Consider the following 20,645-nt stretch of genomic DNA (forward strand, 5'->3'; position numbering starts at 1 on the left):
AATTATATTAAAAGCTAAGGCTGCTAAAATATTTTTTAAAAGTAACTTTAAAAAGTATGTTTGCAGATGTTGCCTTTGAGAATATTTCTATATTGTTAAGTTTGTCAAATTGTAAGCTATTTTCTTCTAAAACAAATACTTCTACTGAGAAAACACATCTAGAAATTACAAAGAAAACATATTGTAATATAGTGACCATTAATAATATGCAGACTTTAACCTATCCATCTAAGAACTTTTATTCAAACTCACTTTCTGGAGAGTTTTAACTCTTGAGAGACAGAGCACAGGCAATCAGTATGGCAAAGGGCACAGCTGGGACATCAGAGTTAAAATGATGGTCTTTAAAATGAGTGTGCACATGATATAGTACTGAAAAAACACTAAAAGATTTTTTTGTCCTCAATACTGTACACAGAAGTTTTTCTAATAAAAGAATAACTGGAGCTTCAATTCTGCAAACACAGACATCCAGTACTTTTTCCATGTACAGAGGTCCTATTTCATTAGCAGCACACATGAGAATCACATTATCTACAATGTTCAAATGTAAAACAAGGGAGAACTATGCATCAATGCACAGGAAAGAATGAAACATGAGTAGACTACTATGTTACTTCCTTAAAATCCTTAAGTTATAAAAATGTTCAATAGCTGTGTTTTCATACTCATGCCTTTTGTTAAGCATCAGCTAATGTATATCCCCATACTTTCACTAGTTTTCATACAAGACAAGGCTTCAAGATGGAAAATATACTTACACAGATTCAGCATCTTTTTCCTTTTTCATGATTCCTGATAAACCAAAAGGCTTTCTTTTCCGTGGTTTTACTCCTATGGAATAAAAACTTTTCACTTAAAAATCAAGGAGATAAGTATGTATTGAGCCATGTCAAACTTAAGTGCATACCAATGCATACATTTTAAATGCTGCGGCAAGTGATACAAAAATCTAACAGTGGAGATAAGTATGGAGCCAAACTAGGGGAACATTATTCCAATTTGTTGTTAAGTAACAGGCAAATCAAAAAATTAAACTAAAATATGGTTCAACACATTAATAACATAAGTCCTTATAAAACTGACTTGCATTGTACTTCCAACTCTCCAAGCTGGGTATGCAGGCTATCACTTTTTAAAAAAAAAAAAAAATGGGTGTACTGCCAGTTTTCAGAAAAGGGACTCGGCTCACAGAAACTCAGTGGCAGCTATTGCTCCTGCCAGTTCTGAATAGCCAATGCGCTTGGATCAGAAACTGAACCCTGCCTCCCTCAGATACTGCAGTTCAACACCCTGTTGCTATTTCCCTGCATGTTCCCAGTAGCTGCAAGCCCCTGTCTTTCCTAAGAATTAGGATCTTGGTCCTGTAAAAAGCCAGAGAATCTGTTCTGGCTTCCCAGCTGATGCTGAGCTCATGATTTCCCAGTGCTGTAGCCAGCTCTAAGGCTGGCTCTCACTGAGTCTGGAGCCATGCCTCCCCTCTGTTGTTTCTTTCCTGTTTTTAGCACCAGATACACGTAGCTATAATACAGAAAAAAAGTTTGCTTGCTTTCATACCTGTTTAATGTACTAAAATTAAAGCACATTTAAATATTCTACCAGACTTGCTGCAATATTTGCTTTGCTCCCCAATTTTTGCTGAAGCAAAGTAGATTGCCAAACAAAATTACTAAGTGCAAACATCATGTCCAACTAGTCTACAATTTGTTTTGACACATGATACTACTGACAGCATGCTTTTGAGCAAAATGGTGGAAATAATTTGGTATCCAAAATGTAACAACTGACAATTCAAGAACATCATCAAAAAATCCCAAGTCATTATATTCCCCTTAAATACATTACACAGCACATAAAGAATCTCTCTACTCTTAGAAATTTTTAAGGCTAAATAACTCAAAACTTCTCAAATCAGGTAGCTGAAAACTCAGCCACATCTTATATTTAAATGGAGACAGAATTTGCTCCAAAATTATTTTTAAATGCTAGTCTGGGCTTTATTTACTTTGGTGCTTTATGCAGCCCAAAACAATGACAGATGGAGTATGAGAGTAGTTTCTGAATATGGATCGTCTCTGCTTCAGTCAAAAAAGATTTTAAGTCTCTGCTGCAATGTTGGCAACTTAAAAGTTGTCATCTGCTATAGTTATACTGTCAGCTCCTCTGTCCCAAAAGTAAATACATAGCTTATGCAAATAAAGCAGTTCTTAACTGCTTAAAACAATCCCCTAAGCAAAATAAGCTATGACAACAAAGAAAGGCTTTGCAACCATAACACTGCAATAAACTTGGTATAACTAACATGGTAACAATGGAAAGAGCCTGGGCCATGTTTTGACACTTGCAAATTGTTACAACACAGTCATAAATGAACCATATCCAAACCTCTGCAAAGGCAGGATCTTAGCCAAAGTGTATTTATAAGAAACATTAACATTCTCCAACCTTCGTGCATTAGGCTTATAAAGTATCATAGGTCTTATTGTTTCTTAAAGGAAAACTGCTTTTTACTCCATTGGAGTACTTTAAAGTATAACAGATTCACACAGTGACTATACCCCCCCTCCACAGTTTCAGGTCCTTATCTGCAGCATTCTTATGTAAATAACTATGCCACAACAACTCACCTTCAACTGCACTGGATGTGTTACATTCTTCAAATTCAATAGAGCCTTAAAAAAATTACAGTGAATATAAACATTAGGTCAAATTTAATCTGAGATACTTTAACAATTATTACTATTTCCTGAAAATACTAGATAATCTAATTATAAATTTAGGTGGAAACTGGAAAGCACAATTACCCTGACAACGGTCAAGCAGACTGCAAAATCATACGTATGCAGCAAACAATTAAAAATTTTCACTCTTTCACAGTGGAAAATTAAAATGCTAGTGCACACTATCCAAACAAAATTAAATTGCCTATGTTATTACAACCACATGAAGCATCTCTAATTGGTGTCCTCATTCAAAACTGCTTCTATGATATAGTATTAGTGTAAAATTTTCAATTTCTCTTTAATAACAAGAGTTATACATAGAAAAATTGAAAAGGAAAAAAGCACTGCTATAGGCCTAATTTTGAGGTTCACACTTCTGCTAACTTGTATCGTTAATTCTTCTGTTTCCTCTTCATAGCAAATTAAAAGTCAAAAGAGGCATGCAGCATCCTAAATATAGCAATAAAGATTAAATAAATTCATTATTATAGCTTTTGATTACAGCTGACAGGAAGTAACAGTAAATTGTCCTTGCAAAGTGAAGTCCTAACCCTCACTCCTTCAGCCTGGCCAGGTCTAGAATTTATTTAATCCCAATGTAAGCCATTTTACAGAGCAAATGCGCAGAAAAAAGTGATCTTCTTAGGACCCTGTTCAGGGAACGGCAGAATCACACCAGCACTTGTGCAAGTGCAAAGAAAACAGAGTAAATGCAGGCAGGTTTCATTACTTTCAACCCATACTAAGAATGAGCCCTTTGACTCGTTTGAAACAGTAGCTTGTAAGTGTATCCACAGAAGAAAACCCAAAATTTTAGCATACTAGCACTGTGACATAGGGGTTATTGCTTACCCTTCTGTAACTATTTTGAGGGCGTGCACACAAGTTTATATATAGGCACATTAGAGATAAAATGGAGGGGAAAAAATCCCATTCTCAATTCTTCACCCAAAGGCAGCCAACATTGTCCCCTGCCTCCACACTTGTGCAGCTACTTCAAGTGAAGAGTTTAAAATCTTGAAAATTTCAATTAAAACCAACTGGCAATTAAGTGATTGTGAAAACCTCAAACAGAAACTACTTTCATTGCTGCCCCAAAACACACTTGCTAGTAACTGCTCTGATTTATTTATCTTTAGTCATGATTATTCGTGAGTATCCACTATAAAATCAAGAGCTGTGCAATTTTCAGGGTGTTTTCACATAAAATAAAAGCTGTACTTGAAAATGTTTTCCAGGATTTTCATTTGCATTCTTCTCAAAATAAGCATGTGATACTCTTTGCTTAAAATAAACAGTTGATAAAAACAAATCTCAGATACAAAAAACTGTAAGACTACAAGCTTCAGTTTGACTTTAAATTGTACGCCATAGCAGTTCAATGTGATGCAATTGGAGATGCCACAATGAAAGTAAAAAAATAATGTTGCTGTAAACTAGCATTGTAAGTTATACAACTGGGATTAATTTGTATTTGATTCATGCAGTTAAGTACCTCAAACAGTTCTGTTTGTAATATAATCCCCAGTATATATATTTAACTCTTGCAGTGCAAAATTGTGTTCAGCTCTGTACAAAAGCTACATTTTGATAGCATTTCTCAAAACTGCAAATGAAAAAAATTATGCTTATGTCAAACAAATAGAAAGACAATTGAGAAACTGATGTTGTAACTCAATGCTCACCAATGTTAAGCAGCCTGAATTATTTTAAACGTATTAGATGAAATCTACCAGGTGTTTTCTTTGAAATTTTGCAGACTTCTAATGAATTAAAAAAAAAAAAAAAGGTATGCTCAAAGTAATGACTTTTATTTCATGTTATTAAGAATGAGTCTGCAAAATTTTCCCTGCCAGTCAAAAAAGATCTGTGTTGTAAAACTACCAGCAGGATGAGAATCTGGGACTAGAATCCATTACTGTCCCACTTACCATAATGTAATTGTTTGGCCTTCAGATGAAGCTCTTGAGAGCAGAATATCAAAAGACCAATCTCAAATGGCAGTCTTAGACTGCCCTTTAAATTTTTATTTTTAAATAATATCAGTTGCATGTCCAATTATTCAATATAGTAAGATGAAATATAAATTCCTAACAGCTCTATCTGTTGTAAATACTAAGTATCGTAAATACATGGGTATTTTAAGCTGGTGTCCCAATCCCTTCTCCTTTGCTCTCCATTAAACTCACAGTAAACCAAAGTCAGCGTGCTCCAAAAATCAGCAAATTTGGGTATCTCACAAAACAAAAAACAGCAAAAAAGTCCAGAAAAATTATTTAGACAACTGTAAATGCCTACATCCTTACAACGTTTTCATCGACATTTTACTTTAGGAATTTAACCTCTCCTGTAGAGAATATATTGAGCAGCAAATTCAGAAAAATGCCATAAAACATAGAAGCTGAAGAACAAAGACATTACTTCTTCAGAATTACACTTCAGACTATATATTTCTCATCACTTTGCTAAGGATCCAACTACTTCTGTTTCTTGCTTCTACACATATTCTCATTTGGTCAGGGAAAAAAAATCCCAAAGCCAAAGCAACCACAAACACATATCCCCAAAACAAAAACAGAAGGGAAAAAAATTGTAATCAACAGAGACTTAAACTTTTTTAGAGAAAAACAATACTTAAGCTTTTTCAGACTACCCTCTTTTTCTTTATCCTTTCCAGCTACTAAGACTGATCCCCAGACTTTCAAGACTTTTACACTAATGATTGAAATAAATATTCAAGGTTCATATAAAACTCATCCTTATTTCAGATCAGTATCTTTAATTTCACTTCTAACATCAACAGAAAGCAAAGATTTTCTTTAACAACATATCCAAGTTCCTGTATTTTATCCATTACACTTGCATAACAATAGTCTTTGAAGGTGGGTTTTTTTTACAGCTTGCTAACTTTTTATTTGAAGAGACAAACATTCATCCTTAGTACAGAAAGGCATAGATAGGAAGATCAGATTAGTATTTTTAATTAATTTAACTAAAGCTCATTTAATCTCCCAAAAATTCACTTCACTCTTGCAACATTCTTTTTTCATAGGGAAGAGTATAAAACAGGACCAGAAAAAAATCTCAGTTACTGAAGTATTGCCCAAGATAGTAATGAGATGGAAGCTGTGCAAAAAATTTCAGTAAGCAGGTCCCACCTTTCACTAAGGCCTGTGAAGTTAACTTGGAAATTTTAAATATTCTTAATGACACCTATCAGCTTATTTTATGCTTCACCAAAGTGGGCAGAGTTATCATAGGAGTCCCTTACTCCCACATGTGCCCTCTTTCCTTCCCCTGCATCTACCACCTGCTTTACCGCAGGAAAGATGAATAGCGATCATGAAACCAGCATTTTGTTACAACAAATTGTGTGCATCGGTTACAATTTGAAAGCATCTTTTGATCCTAACTTACTTCTCCCAGTTAACTCAAATTTCTATAGCGCCTTTCATCCTCTGGAATCTCAGAAGTTCATGTTGCCAGAGGCTGTCCCTAATGAATCTTCAAACATTAAAAAATTAAGTTCAGCATGTTCCTCCAATGCCCAAAGATGTTTGCTGGTTTTGTAAAACTTGTACTTAACTCACCCCCCACCAATATAAAACACGTTGCATTATTTGCTTGCAGCAAAGGCAAATTCATACATTTTGCCCTTTTGAGCAGAGAAGAGTGAAATTTGTAGCTGTTTTTTATTTTCCTAGAGTTTTGTTTTGTAACTTCAGATCTCCCAACAGATCTGCTTCCTATATGCCTGCTGTAAAGAGTACCATGTTTTGCCTGGGGAGTAGTATTTTTAAATCAAAGTAACATTACAGAAATAGACATTTTCTGTAGCACTCTATGGTGAACCAGTTTAGAAAATGGGATAGTTGTGATGAGCTTTTGGTAGCCCACATAACAGCTAGAGTCTTCTGTGGGCAGATGTCTTCGTGCCCAAAGAGGTAATAATACTATAGCCCAGCCAAAAGTGTGTACTGTGACCACATTGCCTCCTTCTAGAACCAGCTGCAGTCTCTGAGCCAGGCACAAGGCCTCAGGCGCACATATTGCTATGGGAGCACAGCATCAACAAGGAATTCTGATGCTTTCTGTAAGAAGTTCCCTTGCATTGTCCACTGTACTTATGCATATGAAAACAAAAGAATCTGCACTATCCCTGAAAAAAACACTCAAAAAGCATTCTTCTCTGAACCACTACAACATCTATCTTTCTGATTCCTGATTCTTTCATCATCCGATGGTATAGTCAAAAGCTCGCAGTGGGCTGGCATGAATGGAGAATGCCAGACAGGTAAAATCTACAGTTGCAAGTCAAAGCATGCAAACTCATGTGCTGATATCACAATAATTTTTGTAACAACTACACAAACATTTGAAGGTGAATGCCCTACCTCTTCTTTATGAGGCAGAAACGTTTTCTTGATGGACTTGTGCCCAGTGATTAAAGTATGGACAAAGCCTTAGCACCAACAAGGATTTCAGCTCAAAATCTGAGAGTTTATAATGGCCCAAATTTCTGAAGCAAGCACACAGATTCACCATCTGTTGCAATATGCCAAGAAAGAAGAGTGGTTGTTTCACATTTAGGAAGTATTGCTGATATTGGGGACTGAAGTAATTCCCCAAAGCAGGCTCTACAGTCCTGCCACATGATAGCCCAAAGCACCTAAGACCATCTACATGTTGCCATACTGCAATGAGGACAGTAACATTGATGATGATATTCTGTAGCACTACAGTCAGAGCACTGAAGTTTACTTTTTTCTTTTCTTCATGACAAGAAAACAATGTGAATTGAGGAGGAAGCCTATTCTCAAGCATTCATATGAACACAAAATTAAAGCAAATACTAGAACTAAAGCAGCACTGTAAAAATAAAAAATACATTTTAAGACATTTATCGATGTAAGTAAAAAGTTATAGCTGAGATCTAGTCCAGCCCTTGCAAAAGTCTCTGAATTACTGTTCTGTTGGGTTAAGGATGGATTGTTTCAGACTCAAGATAACTTTTTTACAGTCTGGTCAGCCTGTAGTTACATTGAACCATACAACGGTAACTGTGGTTTAAGCATTTCAAATGCCTGTACATAGACTTGAAAGTATCTGTTATTGTTCACACACGGAACGGAAAAAAAAATACAGTACGTAAATGAAGAGTAGCCTTTATAACAGGAAAAGATATGAGTATCTAGTGGGATTTCAGTCACTTAAGGATCCCTAGCTGTCAGGTTGCTAATGAGAATTTAGTATTCTACAAAGTGAGCAGGCGTCAAAAATCAGCAAGCTCCTTTACTTGTATGTAAACATTCCCACCAAGCGCCATCCTAAAGCATTTTCCAAGGCAAGCTGCTGCAGCTCACAGCATTCTACCAGCTGGGACAGATACAGACATGAAAAAAGGGCAATTGGATGAGGGTTTTACATGCACATGGAAACAGACAGCTGCTATTTGACAAGAGACTGAAGCAAATAAATCAGCGGTGGGTCAGTTCTCAGGCTCCTGAAAATGAGGAAGCTTTGGTTTGCTAGAACAGAAAAGGCAAAAGGCAATTTTCCAAATGAAATATTTTATTTCAATTAATTTAATAACTTAAAATAAGTAACACTGGCATAAATTAAGCACCAGTGAGTCTGCAGCTCAGGATGCATCTCCTAGACTGTTTGGAAAATACATGTACTGTTTTTCTTGTTACAAAAGGCATGTAAGTATGTGGGCTTTCATGACACTATGAGGCAAAGTGGATGGCTAGCAATAAGGAGATACTGATGTTATTCAAAGATGAAAGAAGATGTAATTACACTGTAAATTATATTACAGTATCTACTACATATTTAGCTCCCATCTATGGGAACAGTATTTTCAGAGTATACATGAGGCAACTACAGAAGAGAGTTTATAAATAACCTTACACCTGCTACTTGATCTATCTACAAGTGACACTAATTATCTTGAAGACAGCTAAATTTGTTGTCAACTGCCTTGAAAAGAGCTACAAAACGTATCGCTGCAAAACCCTACAGACGGGTTTTCTAACCTATCTGTATACTTATTACACAAAACCTCTGTGAGGCAGACACTCGGAGAATGTTTTGCTAAGGTCAAAACAATAACATAATTTGCACTTTCCTCAACAAAGTCATAAAAAAAGTTATACTGTTTGGATTCTTAAACAAACAAGGCAAATATAAAAGCCAACTACTATTACTAGGAAGGAAAACATAATATTATGTCATACCCTGAAAAAGAGCCCCCAGTAAGTATATCAATGAACTGGAAAATCCTGTGGAGCTAAAAAGGTAAACAAATCAAGAAGTCACAAATCAACTAAAAACTGCGTTACATTTGCATCTGCTTTTGGAAACTGTCTCCTTTCTAGTTTAAGGGCATATGCATGACTGAAAGAAACATCATCCCACCTAAGCATGTATTTTTACTCACGATGTTTAATTGTTAATAACCAGAAACCCTCACACTCAAAAAACCCCTATCTGCCCTTCCTCCCATCCTGAGGAATCAGTTCATGCATGCACACATATAAACATTAACATATCTGTTTCAAGCAAAAGCTTTTAAGAAAACTCTGTAAATCTGTACTTGTAGTTACAAATGTGATAACAAACCATATTCTTGTATTTGATAAAAACAGAACTTTGTCTCTAAGTGTAAATCATGCATGAAAGGAGGACAATTTTTTTTAAACTACATATGCTTCACATGCTGCTTCAAATGGCAAAGCTTTGCGTGCCTGGCTCAGTGCCAGTTGACAGCTCAGCTGGATATCAATGCACATTCTGCCCCCCCTTGCAGCGTGTCACTTCTGAATTGTTTCCGCAGTATAAAGTTTATTCAACCTCTCTCTCAAATTCAGTGGACCGACCATCATTCTGCTATTTAATCATAGCAGAACAGGTTATTTTTCTGACAGCACTAAAGCCAGACAGCAATTCCTAACGAACAGCTTGATACAAGTGGAATTTCGACTGTTTTAGCCTCAATTAATTCTGCTGTTAAAACAAATGACTGCTTTTAGTGTTTAGATGTCAAGCTGCATCACAAAGGTCAATTATGTATGTACACAAACACATAAGCAATCTTTTTCTTGCTATCATCTGATACTGTGACATGTTTATAAAAAAATTCAAGCTTTCAAATTTAGAAGCCAGGAAGCCAAAATGTATTTTCTCAACATTACTGTTTCTAACACTAACTTGTCATTTTTGTTGCCGGTCAAAAAAAAAAAAAAAAAAGAAAAGAAAAGAGTGATTTTTACAAAAGATAAAGATAATTTTATTTTTCCCCTGAAAAGGACTTATTCTAAATTTGAAAAAAGAAGAAACAGACCCAAATTCAAGCATAGCTTATTTGCAGGAATGCAGACTAAAGATGAATGGCTATTACTGTCTTTGAGGTAAAAATATATTTGTGATATATTTACCATGCTAGTACCAGACTACTGCAAGTAAACATTAGTTTGTGGATTTCAGTCAGCTCAACTTTGCCAAAAAGAGGTTAAGGGACAGAAAATACAACTGGCCTGTTAACTGGCCAGTCTAAGGGAAAATACTTCAATAAGACTGGTAAAATGGTATCCTTTACTCTGATTCTACAAATACACAGTTCCACCACAATAACCACTGAATTTCTGACTACTCTTGACCGCATCCTCAGGATCATATATCAGCATAGCTGATATATAGCCTCTAGAGATGCTTAAGACTTGACTGAATCCTCTTTTTAAAAACAAATTCATGTTGAATAAAGAAAACTATAGCATGGTGATAGTACTCCTTTCGAAAAAGAAAAGATAGGGGTGACAGTGGCAGCATAAATAACTACAATTATCAGTAGCAACATATGTAGCACTTCCAAAGCAAGTATTTTTTTAGATAAAAAAATTAACATACAAGGAGAGCATCTACTAAATAAGCAATCAGTTCTAACACTAATTCTGTTACTAGGCTTCTAGTTCTGCACTCAGTTCACTGGATCAAAGGAAACATTATTCATCTCATGCTCTTCTGACACAAGCTGTATGAATGCTTGCAAGCACACTGCTCTCAAGGAGAAGTATTTCCATGTGGCTTACAGAGCAAAAACAAAGCAGAAAAGGATCATAATCTGAGTAGCTTTAAAATAATTATTATCAATTAAGATGTTTATCAGCAGCAAGTAGAAATATTTTTTTTTCTCCTGTAAATGAAAAAAGTGCCAAACATCATCTGTTACAAATTAAGTATTTTTAGTGCTCAGGTAACACAAGGATTTTTAACAAGAGACATTATACACATACCCAAGACAACATTTCAAGTAGAGATCTAACTAGCCTGCAATACCTGAATATGACAACAGCACTGGAAATTTCAGCCACAGTTTATGAAAGCATGAGGTGTGTGAGCCGCAAAATTAAAGTCAGCTAAGAGACCAATCTGCAGAACGTTATGTTCCCTGTGTCCCATCCTCCACATCACTCCCAGTCCCTTTTCTCTTCCATTTCTATTCTTCTTCTGCTTTATATTTGGAACTAGATTATCTTTAAGGTCACTTAGAACTAAACCCATTCTATGATTCTATACTTAAGCTTCACTCCGTATTTCCTTTCTGGCTGCATAAACAACAGGGTGTGACATGTGGCTGGGTTTGAAGTATCCACAGTCTTAAGTCGGTGGCTAACACACACACATACACACACAAAACTGTCTGCCAACTCTCCAGGTGAGTAACTTACACCATTACAACTGCCCTTCCCTTACAGGGCATGACTAGTTTGGGTCCTTCTTCTCTCCTCAACTCATCACTTTTATAAAGTCTTTGAAACCTCTACTTTTCTGTCAGATTGGGTTGAAAGTAGTGAAGTCTTGCGACAGGGTGCCTGTGGGAAAATCCTGCAAAGCAGCAGAACTGCATAAGCCTAGTGTATAAATATAAGCATCTGCAAAAAATGCCTCTGCCTGACTGCATGCTGCGTGATTCACCTGCTGAAAACAGACCATGCAAGTACAGCGATGAAAGAAATTCAGAGAAATGTTCCAGTAGTTTTCTTCTTAAAGTCAGCTAAGATTTTGGAACACTAGACATTGTAAATATGTTAAATTATAGCCCTCATCTTTTAAAGACCACTTGAAAGAATCATGTCTTTGTAACAGTCATACATTGCCCCTGTAAATGAAGAGGGGAATGGTTTCTTACTGATGTTCTGAACTTAAACATATGAAGTCATCAGAAGTTAAGATGTTTAATGGGACCTGCTTCTTCAAAAGAAGAGGAAAATACATTTTATAATACCCAGAATTTTTCAGACAGAAAAAATCTTTTTTCAATTAAGGCAAAATCCTCTCCATGGCAGCATCTTCCTGCTTTGTAGTGCTTTGAAAGTGTTTACTTGTACAAAGATTAATTTTGTAGGGAAAGGAAGAAAAGTATACATGCTTAACCACCTCCACCCCAACTGTAAAATGGGAAGTATCAGTTTCCATACATGTGCCATCAATAAGCAAAGAGAGTGAGGGTGAAATTCTTCCTGGTTTGCTTTTTCTGCTTTGTGGGGGAAGAAAGTTGAAACTACGGGCACAACAAGACATGTTACTAAGGACTACCCTAAAATCTTTCCCCATGTTTATGCCCAAAGAGCTACTTGGAGCCCAAGACAGTATAGGTTTGACCTTGAAATGTACCTCAGCATTTAAAGACACAAAATACGCATACTATTATCCAATATTATCCATAGTAGTATCCAACTTGGTGGTTGCAAAGAGGACAAATCCATGTAACAAGACCCCAGTTTTCCACTCCTGTCCGTTCTTCCTGAACCGGGCTATCAAAAATGACACAGAATTACATAGCCTTTTAAAGCACTGTATCAGCTATGACAGTAAAACAGAGAGGGACTCTCTGAAACTCAATTTCCAAGGCTTAGGAAGAAGTTTAATGACAGTTACAGCATTTCTTATACTGTTTTTCTGGTATCGCTTTCCCCTGAAAAAAAGCAACCAACAGAGAAAATTCTTCAAAACAAATTAGTTACAAAATTATACAAAGAATTTAAATTACAGACACTATTAGTAAAAGATAGGAATTTGGAATTTTATTGCTGTGGTTAAAACTGGGCTTGGGTCTGTGCAGCTAGCTCAATTAGCTACTGCTTAGACATTTTCCTTTTTCCTACCCTCATACTATTCAGGCAACAGGTCAGGGGGTACCCTACTGTACCCTACATTACCAAAATGCAGACAAATCAATATACATCATTTAAAATGGAATTACTGACACTGAAGGTCACCCAGGTGATCTATAACAGTTAAGACCACAATAAAAAGATAATGAAGACAAAGCAGAAAAGATCCTGCACTTCCGGAGAACCACCATGGACACAAAAGGTCAAATACAAGTCAAGTGGGAATTCATTTTTAAACGCCTGAATAAATATTTGTGTTCAAGAAAGAGTATGACATACAAATGTAGTTGACCAGGCAGTCAATTCAATGCAGATGTTGTCCAATAGTAGTTTGTCCTGGTATAATGTACTATTATGCTGCAGTATTATCATCAATGAAATTCTGAGTTAATTAGAAGCAGAAACCTGTGCAACACAACTTAGTGACTACTAATACTAGATAGACTATTATATGCAAGGTTTTGGATTTATTTAAATTTTATTAGAAAGGTAGACTATTAGACAAGATAGATGGTTTTAAGTTTGTTTTTAAGTCCAACTTTACCCTCCTGTGTTTGCTTCCTTAGTTTAAAACCACATTTTTCCTCAAAAAGCTTGTGTTAAAAGTCAAGCCACTGTTCTTCTCTAACATTGCAGTCTACTATGAATGAACTACATGCATATATGTTTACAAACAGGTTTCCAAATCTTTCCAGATTTAAGGAAATATAATTTCTTGTAAGCTTTATCTTCTGATAGAAAAAAACCCAACCCCAAACCCAGAGAAAAGAATACAATTCTTCCTTCTGATTTTGATAAATATGCTTCATGTGAAAATCTTGTGTTTGAAAAGGCCATTTAGTTAACGGCCTAGTTAATCCTGTCCAAAGAACGTTTCCGATCTTAAAAAAAACCAAACAAAACCAGCCTCCAACAAACAAAGCAAAAACCCCAAACCTTTCCCTGAAAATTCATCCTATGTCAGGTTACGTTACTTTATGTAACTGAAGTAGAGGTCTTATTTTCTTTATTAGCATAAAACACATCTCAGGATGTTATTTCTATTTTCAGGTGCATAAAAGCTCATAGCACCTATCCTGCATGCTACTGCATCTTCTGACAACTATCACCTAATAATATCTTCTTCCTACTTAAGTTACTGAAATGGACATTGCTTTACTCCCACAGCCCTGAGAAATTATTTGCCTCAGGCTGCAACTGTTTTTGTTTGTAGCAAGAAAATTCAAGAGGACCCAACAGTACTTCATCTTACTGTGTGTCCAAGATCATTCAAAACGCAGCTTTTGCCCTGTTGTATCTACACACATTGTCCAAGGTATTTTCATCAATGCTACTAGTCTTCCACTTGCATTAAGAGACTTTCTGAAGAAAACTTGTACATTTATAACTCTCCAGACCATTAAAAATAAATACATCACAATCTAAAACAGGTTTGCAACGTAGGTATATATGATTATTAAAAATCTATGCTGGCAGATGAGACTTCCTTAAGTCCACATCAGTTTTGGGACATTTGTTGGTTATGAAGGGATGCAATTTTTGCAGGTAAAATAAAATAGATATCTAGGACAGGAATTAAGACACATTTGATGGTCCAGCTCTTGAGCTTGCAGCTCCTTATCAAAACCAGATCTCTACAGCACAGAACCCTTAAATACTTTTTTACCTGCCTCAAGCCCAGCTTCTCATAAAAATCCTTGAAGATATCCACACTTAATTTCTTCCATTAACTTCTGAAGTACAGCAATGGTCTGCCTTCCTTTACAAACAATACTTTTCTGAACTGCTTGGATACTGTCAGTGTTGATAAATTAAACTCATTCCTCAGTCAGCTTTCTGTGTGGAATTACGCATGGGCACAGGCCTTCAGAAATCGTGACACTTCAGGCTATTTATGCACCTAATTACAAGTGTTGGAAATACTAAAATATTCACAATATTTACAGAAAATACAAAGAAAAATAATTTATAGGAACATAAAATAAATACTTGCTTTGTTACACTTCTCTGTGTAAAAGAAGCTCAAATGTCATGCAGAGCTGTTTAAAACTTAGTATTAACCATTTTCAGCATTTATTTCCATCTGTTTTGTTGCTGTTTAGTGTCCTAGAAAAGCATTTTCATAAAAGTTATAAATATATTTTGTTATCAAACAAACCCATGGAAAAAATAAATGCCATACCCAGCACTTTTTCAAATCTTTCTCTCAAAGCAGAATTCATTATTGAAGGACATAAAAAGCAAGTAGCTTCAATCAAAGAAAGCTTCAATACACCATAGCCTCTCAGTGTCTGGGAAAGGATTAGTTTCTAAAAATTCTTAGCAGCAATACAATTACAGTTATTCTTAACCCTTTTTTTTCCCTACTTTACCCTGTTGTACATTTCTTCATTATATAGAAAACATGTAGTTTAACACAACACACTAACTGAACAGGAATGTGCACTTGCAGAAGGAACTTGCAGCAGGAAGACCATGACATAGTCGCCATCACAGAAACATGGGGGGAAACTCGCATGACTGGAGTGCTGCAAGGGATGGCTACAGACTCTTCAGAAGGGACAGGCAAGGAAGGAGAGGCAGTGGGGTAGCTCCGTATGTCAGGGACTGTTTCCACTGCTTGGAGCTGAGTGATGGGACAGTAGGGTTCAATGTTTGTGGGTAAGGATCAGGGATCCACCCAGCCAGACAGGCAGCTGAAACATTCTGCAAGCAGCTGGGAGAAGTCTCCCGATCACTAGCCCTTGTTCTTGTGGGGGACTTCAACCTACCGATGTCTGCTGGAAATACAGCACAGCGGATAGGACACAGACCAGGAGGTTCCTGAGTGTGCGGCAGATGCCTGCCTGACACAGCTGTCAGTGAGCCAGCCAGGGGAGATGTCCCGCTGGGCCTGCTGTTTGCACACAGGGAAGCGCTGGTGGGGGATGTGGTGGTCACAGGACAACTTGCACTTAGCGAGCATGAGATGATAAGAGTTTTTGATTCTTGGTGAAGTAAGGAGGGAGTGTCAGCAGAATGGCTACCTTAAACTTGGCCTGTTTAAGAGCCTGGTTGACAGAGTCCCCTGGGAGATAGTTCTGAGGGGCCAAGGGGTCCAGGAGGGCTGGGCGTTCCTCAAGAAGGAGATCTTAAAGGCAGAGGAGCAGGCTGTCCCCGTGTGCTGGAAGACAAGTCAGCAGGGGAGAAGCCCAGCCTGGCTGAACAGAGAGCTTTGGCTCGAACTCAGGGGAAAAAGGAGAGTTTAGCATCTTCGGAAGAAGGAGCAGACAACTCTGGAGAACTACAAGGATGTCACAAGGTTATGCAGGTAAAAGATTACAAAGGTGAAAGCCCAGCTGGAACTCAGACTGGCCACTGCTCTAAAAGATAACAAAAAATGTTTTTACAAACACATTAAAAACAAAAGGAGGGCCAAGAATAATCTCCACCCTTTATTGGATGTTGGGGGGAACACTGCCACAAAGGGTAAGGAAAAGGCTGAGGTGCTTCATGCTGCCTTTGCCTCAGTCTTTAATAGCAAGAGCAGTTGCCCTCAGGGCACTCAGCCCCCTGAGCTGGAAGACAGGGACAAGGAGGAGCAGAATGAGGTCCCCACAGCCCAGGAGGAAAAAGTAACTGACCTGCTGCTCCACTTGGGCATGCACAAGTCTATGGGGCTGGATGGGATCCACTTAAGGGTACTGAGGGAGCTGCTGGAGGAGCTCGCCAAGCTGCTCTCCATCATTGATCAGCAGTCCTGGCTAACTGGGGAGGTCCCACTTGACTGGAGGTTAGCCAGTGCAACACCCATCTACAAGAAGGGCAGGAAGGAGGATCTGGGCCTGTCACCCTGACCTGGGTGCTGGGGAAGGTTATGGAGCAGATCATCCTGGGTGCCATCACATAGCACGTGTGGGTCAACTAGGGGATCAGGCCCAGACAGCATGAGCTTAAGAAAGGCAGCTCCTGCTTGACAAACCTCATCTTCTACAAGAAGATGACTGGCCTAGTGGATGAGGGAAAGGCTGTGGATGTTGTGTACCTGGACCTTAGCAAAGCCTTTGACACCATCTCCCACAGCATTCTCCTGGAAAAACTGGCTGCTCGTGGCTTGGACAGGTGTGCTCCATGTTGGGTTAAAAGCTGGCTGGACAGCTGAACCCAAAGAGTGGTTGTGAATGGAGTTACATCCAGCTGGCAGCTGGTCACAAGTGGGGCTCCCCAGGGTTGAGTAATGGGGCCAGTTCTGTTTAATATCTTTAACAATGATCTGGAAAAGAGGATCAAATGCACCCTCAGTAAGTTTGCCAATGACACCAAGCTGGGGGGAGTGTTGATCTGTGGGAGGGCAGGAGGCTCTGCAGAGGGGTCTGGACATGCCGGACCGATGGGCCGAGGCCAGCTGGATGAGGTTCAAGAAGGCTCCGTGCCGGGTCCTGCACCTGGGTCACACCAGCCCCACACAGCGCTACAGGCTGGGGCAGAGCGGCTGGAAAGGGCCTGGTGGGAAAGGGCCTGGGGGTGCTGGTCGGCAGCCGGCTGGGCATGAGCCAGCAGTGTGCCCAGGTGGCCAAGGAGGCCAGCAGCACCCTGGCTTGTGTCAGAAGCAGTGTGGCCAGCAGGGCAAGGGAAGGGACTGTCCCCCTGCACTGGGCACTGGTGAGGCTGCACCTCGAACCCTGTGTTCAGGTTTGGGCCCCTCACTGCAGGAGGGACGTAGAGGGGCTGCAGCATGTCCAGGGAAGGGCAGCAGGGCTGGGGAAGGGTCTGGAGCACAGGGCTTGCGAGGAGCAGCTGAGGGAGCTGGGGTTGTTCAGCCTGGAGAGGAGAAGGCTCAGGAGGGACCTTATTGCTGCCTACAACTACCTGTGAGGAGGCTGTAGGCAGGTGGGGGTGGGTCTCTTCTACCAGGTAACAAGTGACAGAGTGACAGGACAAGAGGAGATTGCCTCAAGCTGCACCGGGGAGGTTTAGATTGGATATTAGGACAGATTTCTTCACTGAAAGGGTGGTCAAACATTGGAAGAGGCTGCCCAGGGAGGTGTTTGAGTCACTGGACTCAACCTTACTGGAGGTATTTAAAAGACATGTAGGTGTGGAGCTTTGGGACGTGGTTTAGGGGTGGACCTGGCACTGCCAGATTAACAGTTGGACCTGATGATCTCAAAGGTCTTTTCCAACCTAAATAATTCTATGATTCTATGATTAACATGGAGTAAGCACAACTGTACATTTACATATTTGCACTAGCTATTTGCACTAGCTTTCCAGTTGTGCAGCTTACTTTAAGCTCTTCGGAAAAAACACAGAAGGAGTAAGTCCCATAGGGATTTAGGACGAAAATGCCCACATAAGCAACATAAAAAAGACCTGACAGCACATCATAAGTTCACACCAAAGTCTGCACTAACTCCCCAGCACAGCCAACAGACAGCCACATAAAACATTATTCTAATCAAATAACCAACAATCCAGTTGGTTTCATGGAATCTGAAATCAGTTGAATTAAAGCCTAGGTAAAATTTGGTTTTGAAATGTTTACTAAATTGAAGCTTTAATGCTTTATGATTCTGCTAACAGACAATGCTGGCAGCATTAATGAACTAGTAAGGAATCCAGATTAAACTGCTTTGCTTGCCATCCAAATTGTTAACATTATGGTTTACCAATAGTTCTGCACCCTGTGAAAAGTCCACAACACTTTCAGCAGGAATGCCATACCTAAATAAACCATTACTGTTTAAGACTTCAAAATACAAAATGAGTTAGCTCTGCAGAAACAGAGCTCCCAAACGTGTTCCCTCAGAACAGACAAGGATCACTAGCACATTGACAAGGATGCCAAGATTATTTTTTTCTGATATGTGCTACATTCTGAGGAAGTGGAGATCTTGACATTAAATCTGTCCTAAGTCACTGATAAATTTTTCAAGTCTAGACTACTCAACAGCCTTCCCAGAAAGAACTTCAACATTTAAAAAAAATAATAATCCTGAATAAATGTCCCCATTTGACATCTATGACCTTAAACTTTCCCATGACTGGAGTTACCAGCAGCCTTGAGACAATTTTTTCTGCATGGGCAAATAAACCAAAATAGGTTTCATTAGCTCCAAAAAGCAACAGACCAAACATTTTTTTAACCACCATCACTGATCAATTATTGACCAAATTGCCATTTTTTTGATTTTGTGGAGAAGGAAACGTATAGGAATTTTACATTTGTCCTTTTCTGAATCTTGTTATCTGTGGAAGCACCACTTGATTAAAAGGACTTACACTATTATTCTTAATATCTAAACGGATAAGGAGGACAAAAGTCAAATGTTTTAATATATGTGCAAGAGCCAGTGATGACTGACCAACAACAACTGTGGACAATAAATAGTGTAAAGTACTTTTGTTATCATTTAATCCAAAGAGCTGATGGATTGCAGGCACTAATTTTACAATGTTTTAAAAAATGCGAACTTCTTCTAGACTCTCCATAAAGTTCAACTTTATTGGATGGATAATGAAAAGAGACATGCAGTATCTTTTTGGATATTGTGTTTTCCACAGCTCACATTCTAATGCTTTTACTAGTATACTTCAAGGACAACTTGCATTTGACTATTCCTCTTTACCAGATCTTCTCTGCCTACTTGTGTGTTCCAGTTGCAAATCTTGTTCTGGCTTCTTCAGACTGTGCAATTTTTAAATTACAGTTAAAAGATGACTCACCACACCTCCCACACTGAATAATGGCACAGCATATGTAGCAGTTGCTATCTGCAGATCATTGTTTTATTGGAGGGCACAGGAGCCAACAAAGATTATGGCTTTAATTTTTTTTTAATATTATAATACAAAATTTTATTTCTTCCTTATTAGATTTTTAAGAAAAAAATGCAAAAATAAGAGGAACAACTTAATAGATTACCAACAGCCACTAACAATGACACCAGAACTAATTAATGAATTTGGCCTTCATTCCTGGTTTTTTGGACAATGCAACACAACTCATTCTTCTTACTTGGCCTTCAAGGTACCTTCTGGGTAAATTGTATAGTGGGCAAAAACTAATACAGGGACAAACACACAGTTAGCTCCCCACATATGAGAACAGGGTACAGTAATTCAGTAGCTAAAAATTAGAAGTAATTTGTGATAAACCACAGCTATAAAGGCAATCAAATGCATTAGATATTATCATGCCAATTTCAGACATAAGATCTAGGAAGAACATGAGCTCATACTTCCTAGCATTTGTATTTCATGCGGTATCAACATTTCATATTGGAACAAGCCAATTTTTTTGATGGATTCTTAGAAGATTAGGTAAATAAAGCTAGCACTCATTGGTATATCATTAATCTGGACTAAACATAATCTCTGTTATTGATTTAACATACACTTTGGGTGGAAGAAAAGCAGACATTTTCTGCCATGCAATGAATGAATTTTCCTAAGAACGTGGAGCAACAGCCTATCACTAACAGAAAATTGATTCGTCCGAAGTGAGCAACAAGTTTTGATGAACACTGCAAGACCATGTGTGTGACAAAACTTTCTTCCAACAGATGGTTTCAAACCTACCATTTATTAGACCTAACAGCAGGAACATATTGCAGAATCATAAAATAGTTTGGGCTGGAAGGGACCTTTAAAGCTCATCTAGTCCAAATCCCTCCTGCAACGAGCAGGGACATCTCCACTTAGATCAAGTTGCTCAGAGCCCTGTCCAACCTGGCCTTGAATGTTACCAGGCATGGGGCATACTGTT

The 20,645-nt window shown here is 38.3% G+C and overlaps 1 protein-coding gene across 5 annotated transcripts in view; it reads right to left on the minus strand.

Annotated features, from left to right (window-relative positions):
• The window catches only part of FCHO2 (FCH and mu domain containing endocytic adaptor 2), a 100,160-nt gene that overhangs the window by 43,335 nt on the left and 36,180 nt on the right, over window positions 1-20,645 (minus strand). For all 5 annotated transcript variants that reach the window (XM_055698529.1, XM_055698528.1, XM_055698526.1 and 2 more), the window contains exons 9-10: window positions 2,628-2,672; window positions 762-834 (exon numbers count right to left, since the gene is read on the minus strand). In XM_055698529.1, coding sequence (XP_055554504.1) covers window positions 762-834; window positions 2,628-2,672 — 118 coding nt within the window. The remainder of the gene's footprint in view (window positions 1-761; window positions 835-2,627; window positions 2,673-20,645) is intronic.

The sequence above is a fragment of the Falco cherrug genome, chromosome Z (assembly GCF_023634085.1).
Source record: "Falco cherrug isolate bFalChe1 chromosome Z, bFalChe1.pri, whole genome shotgun sequence".
In the NCBI taxonomy this organism is placed as follows: domain Eukaryota; kingdom Metazoa; phylum Chordata; class Aves; order Falconiformes; family Falconidae; genus Falco; species Falco cherrug.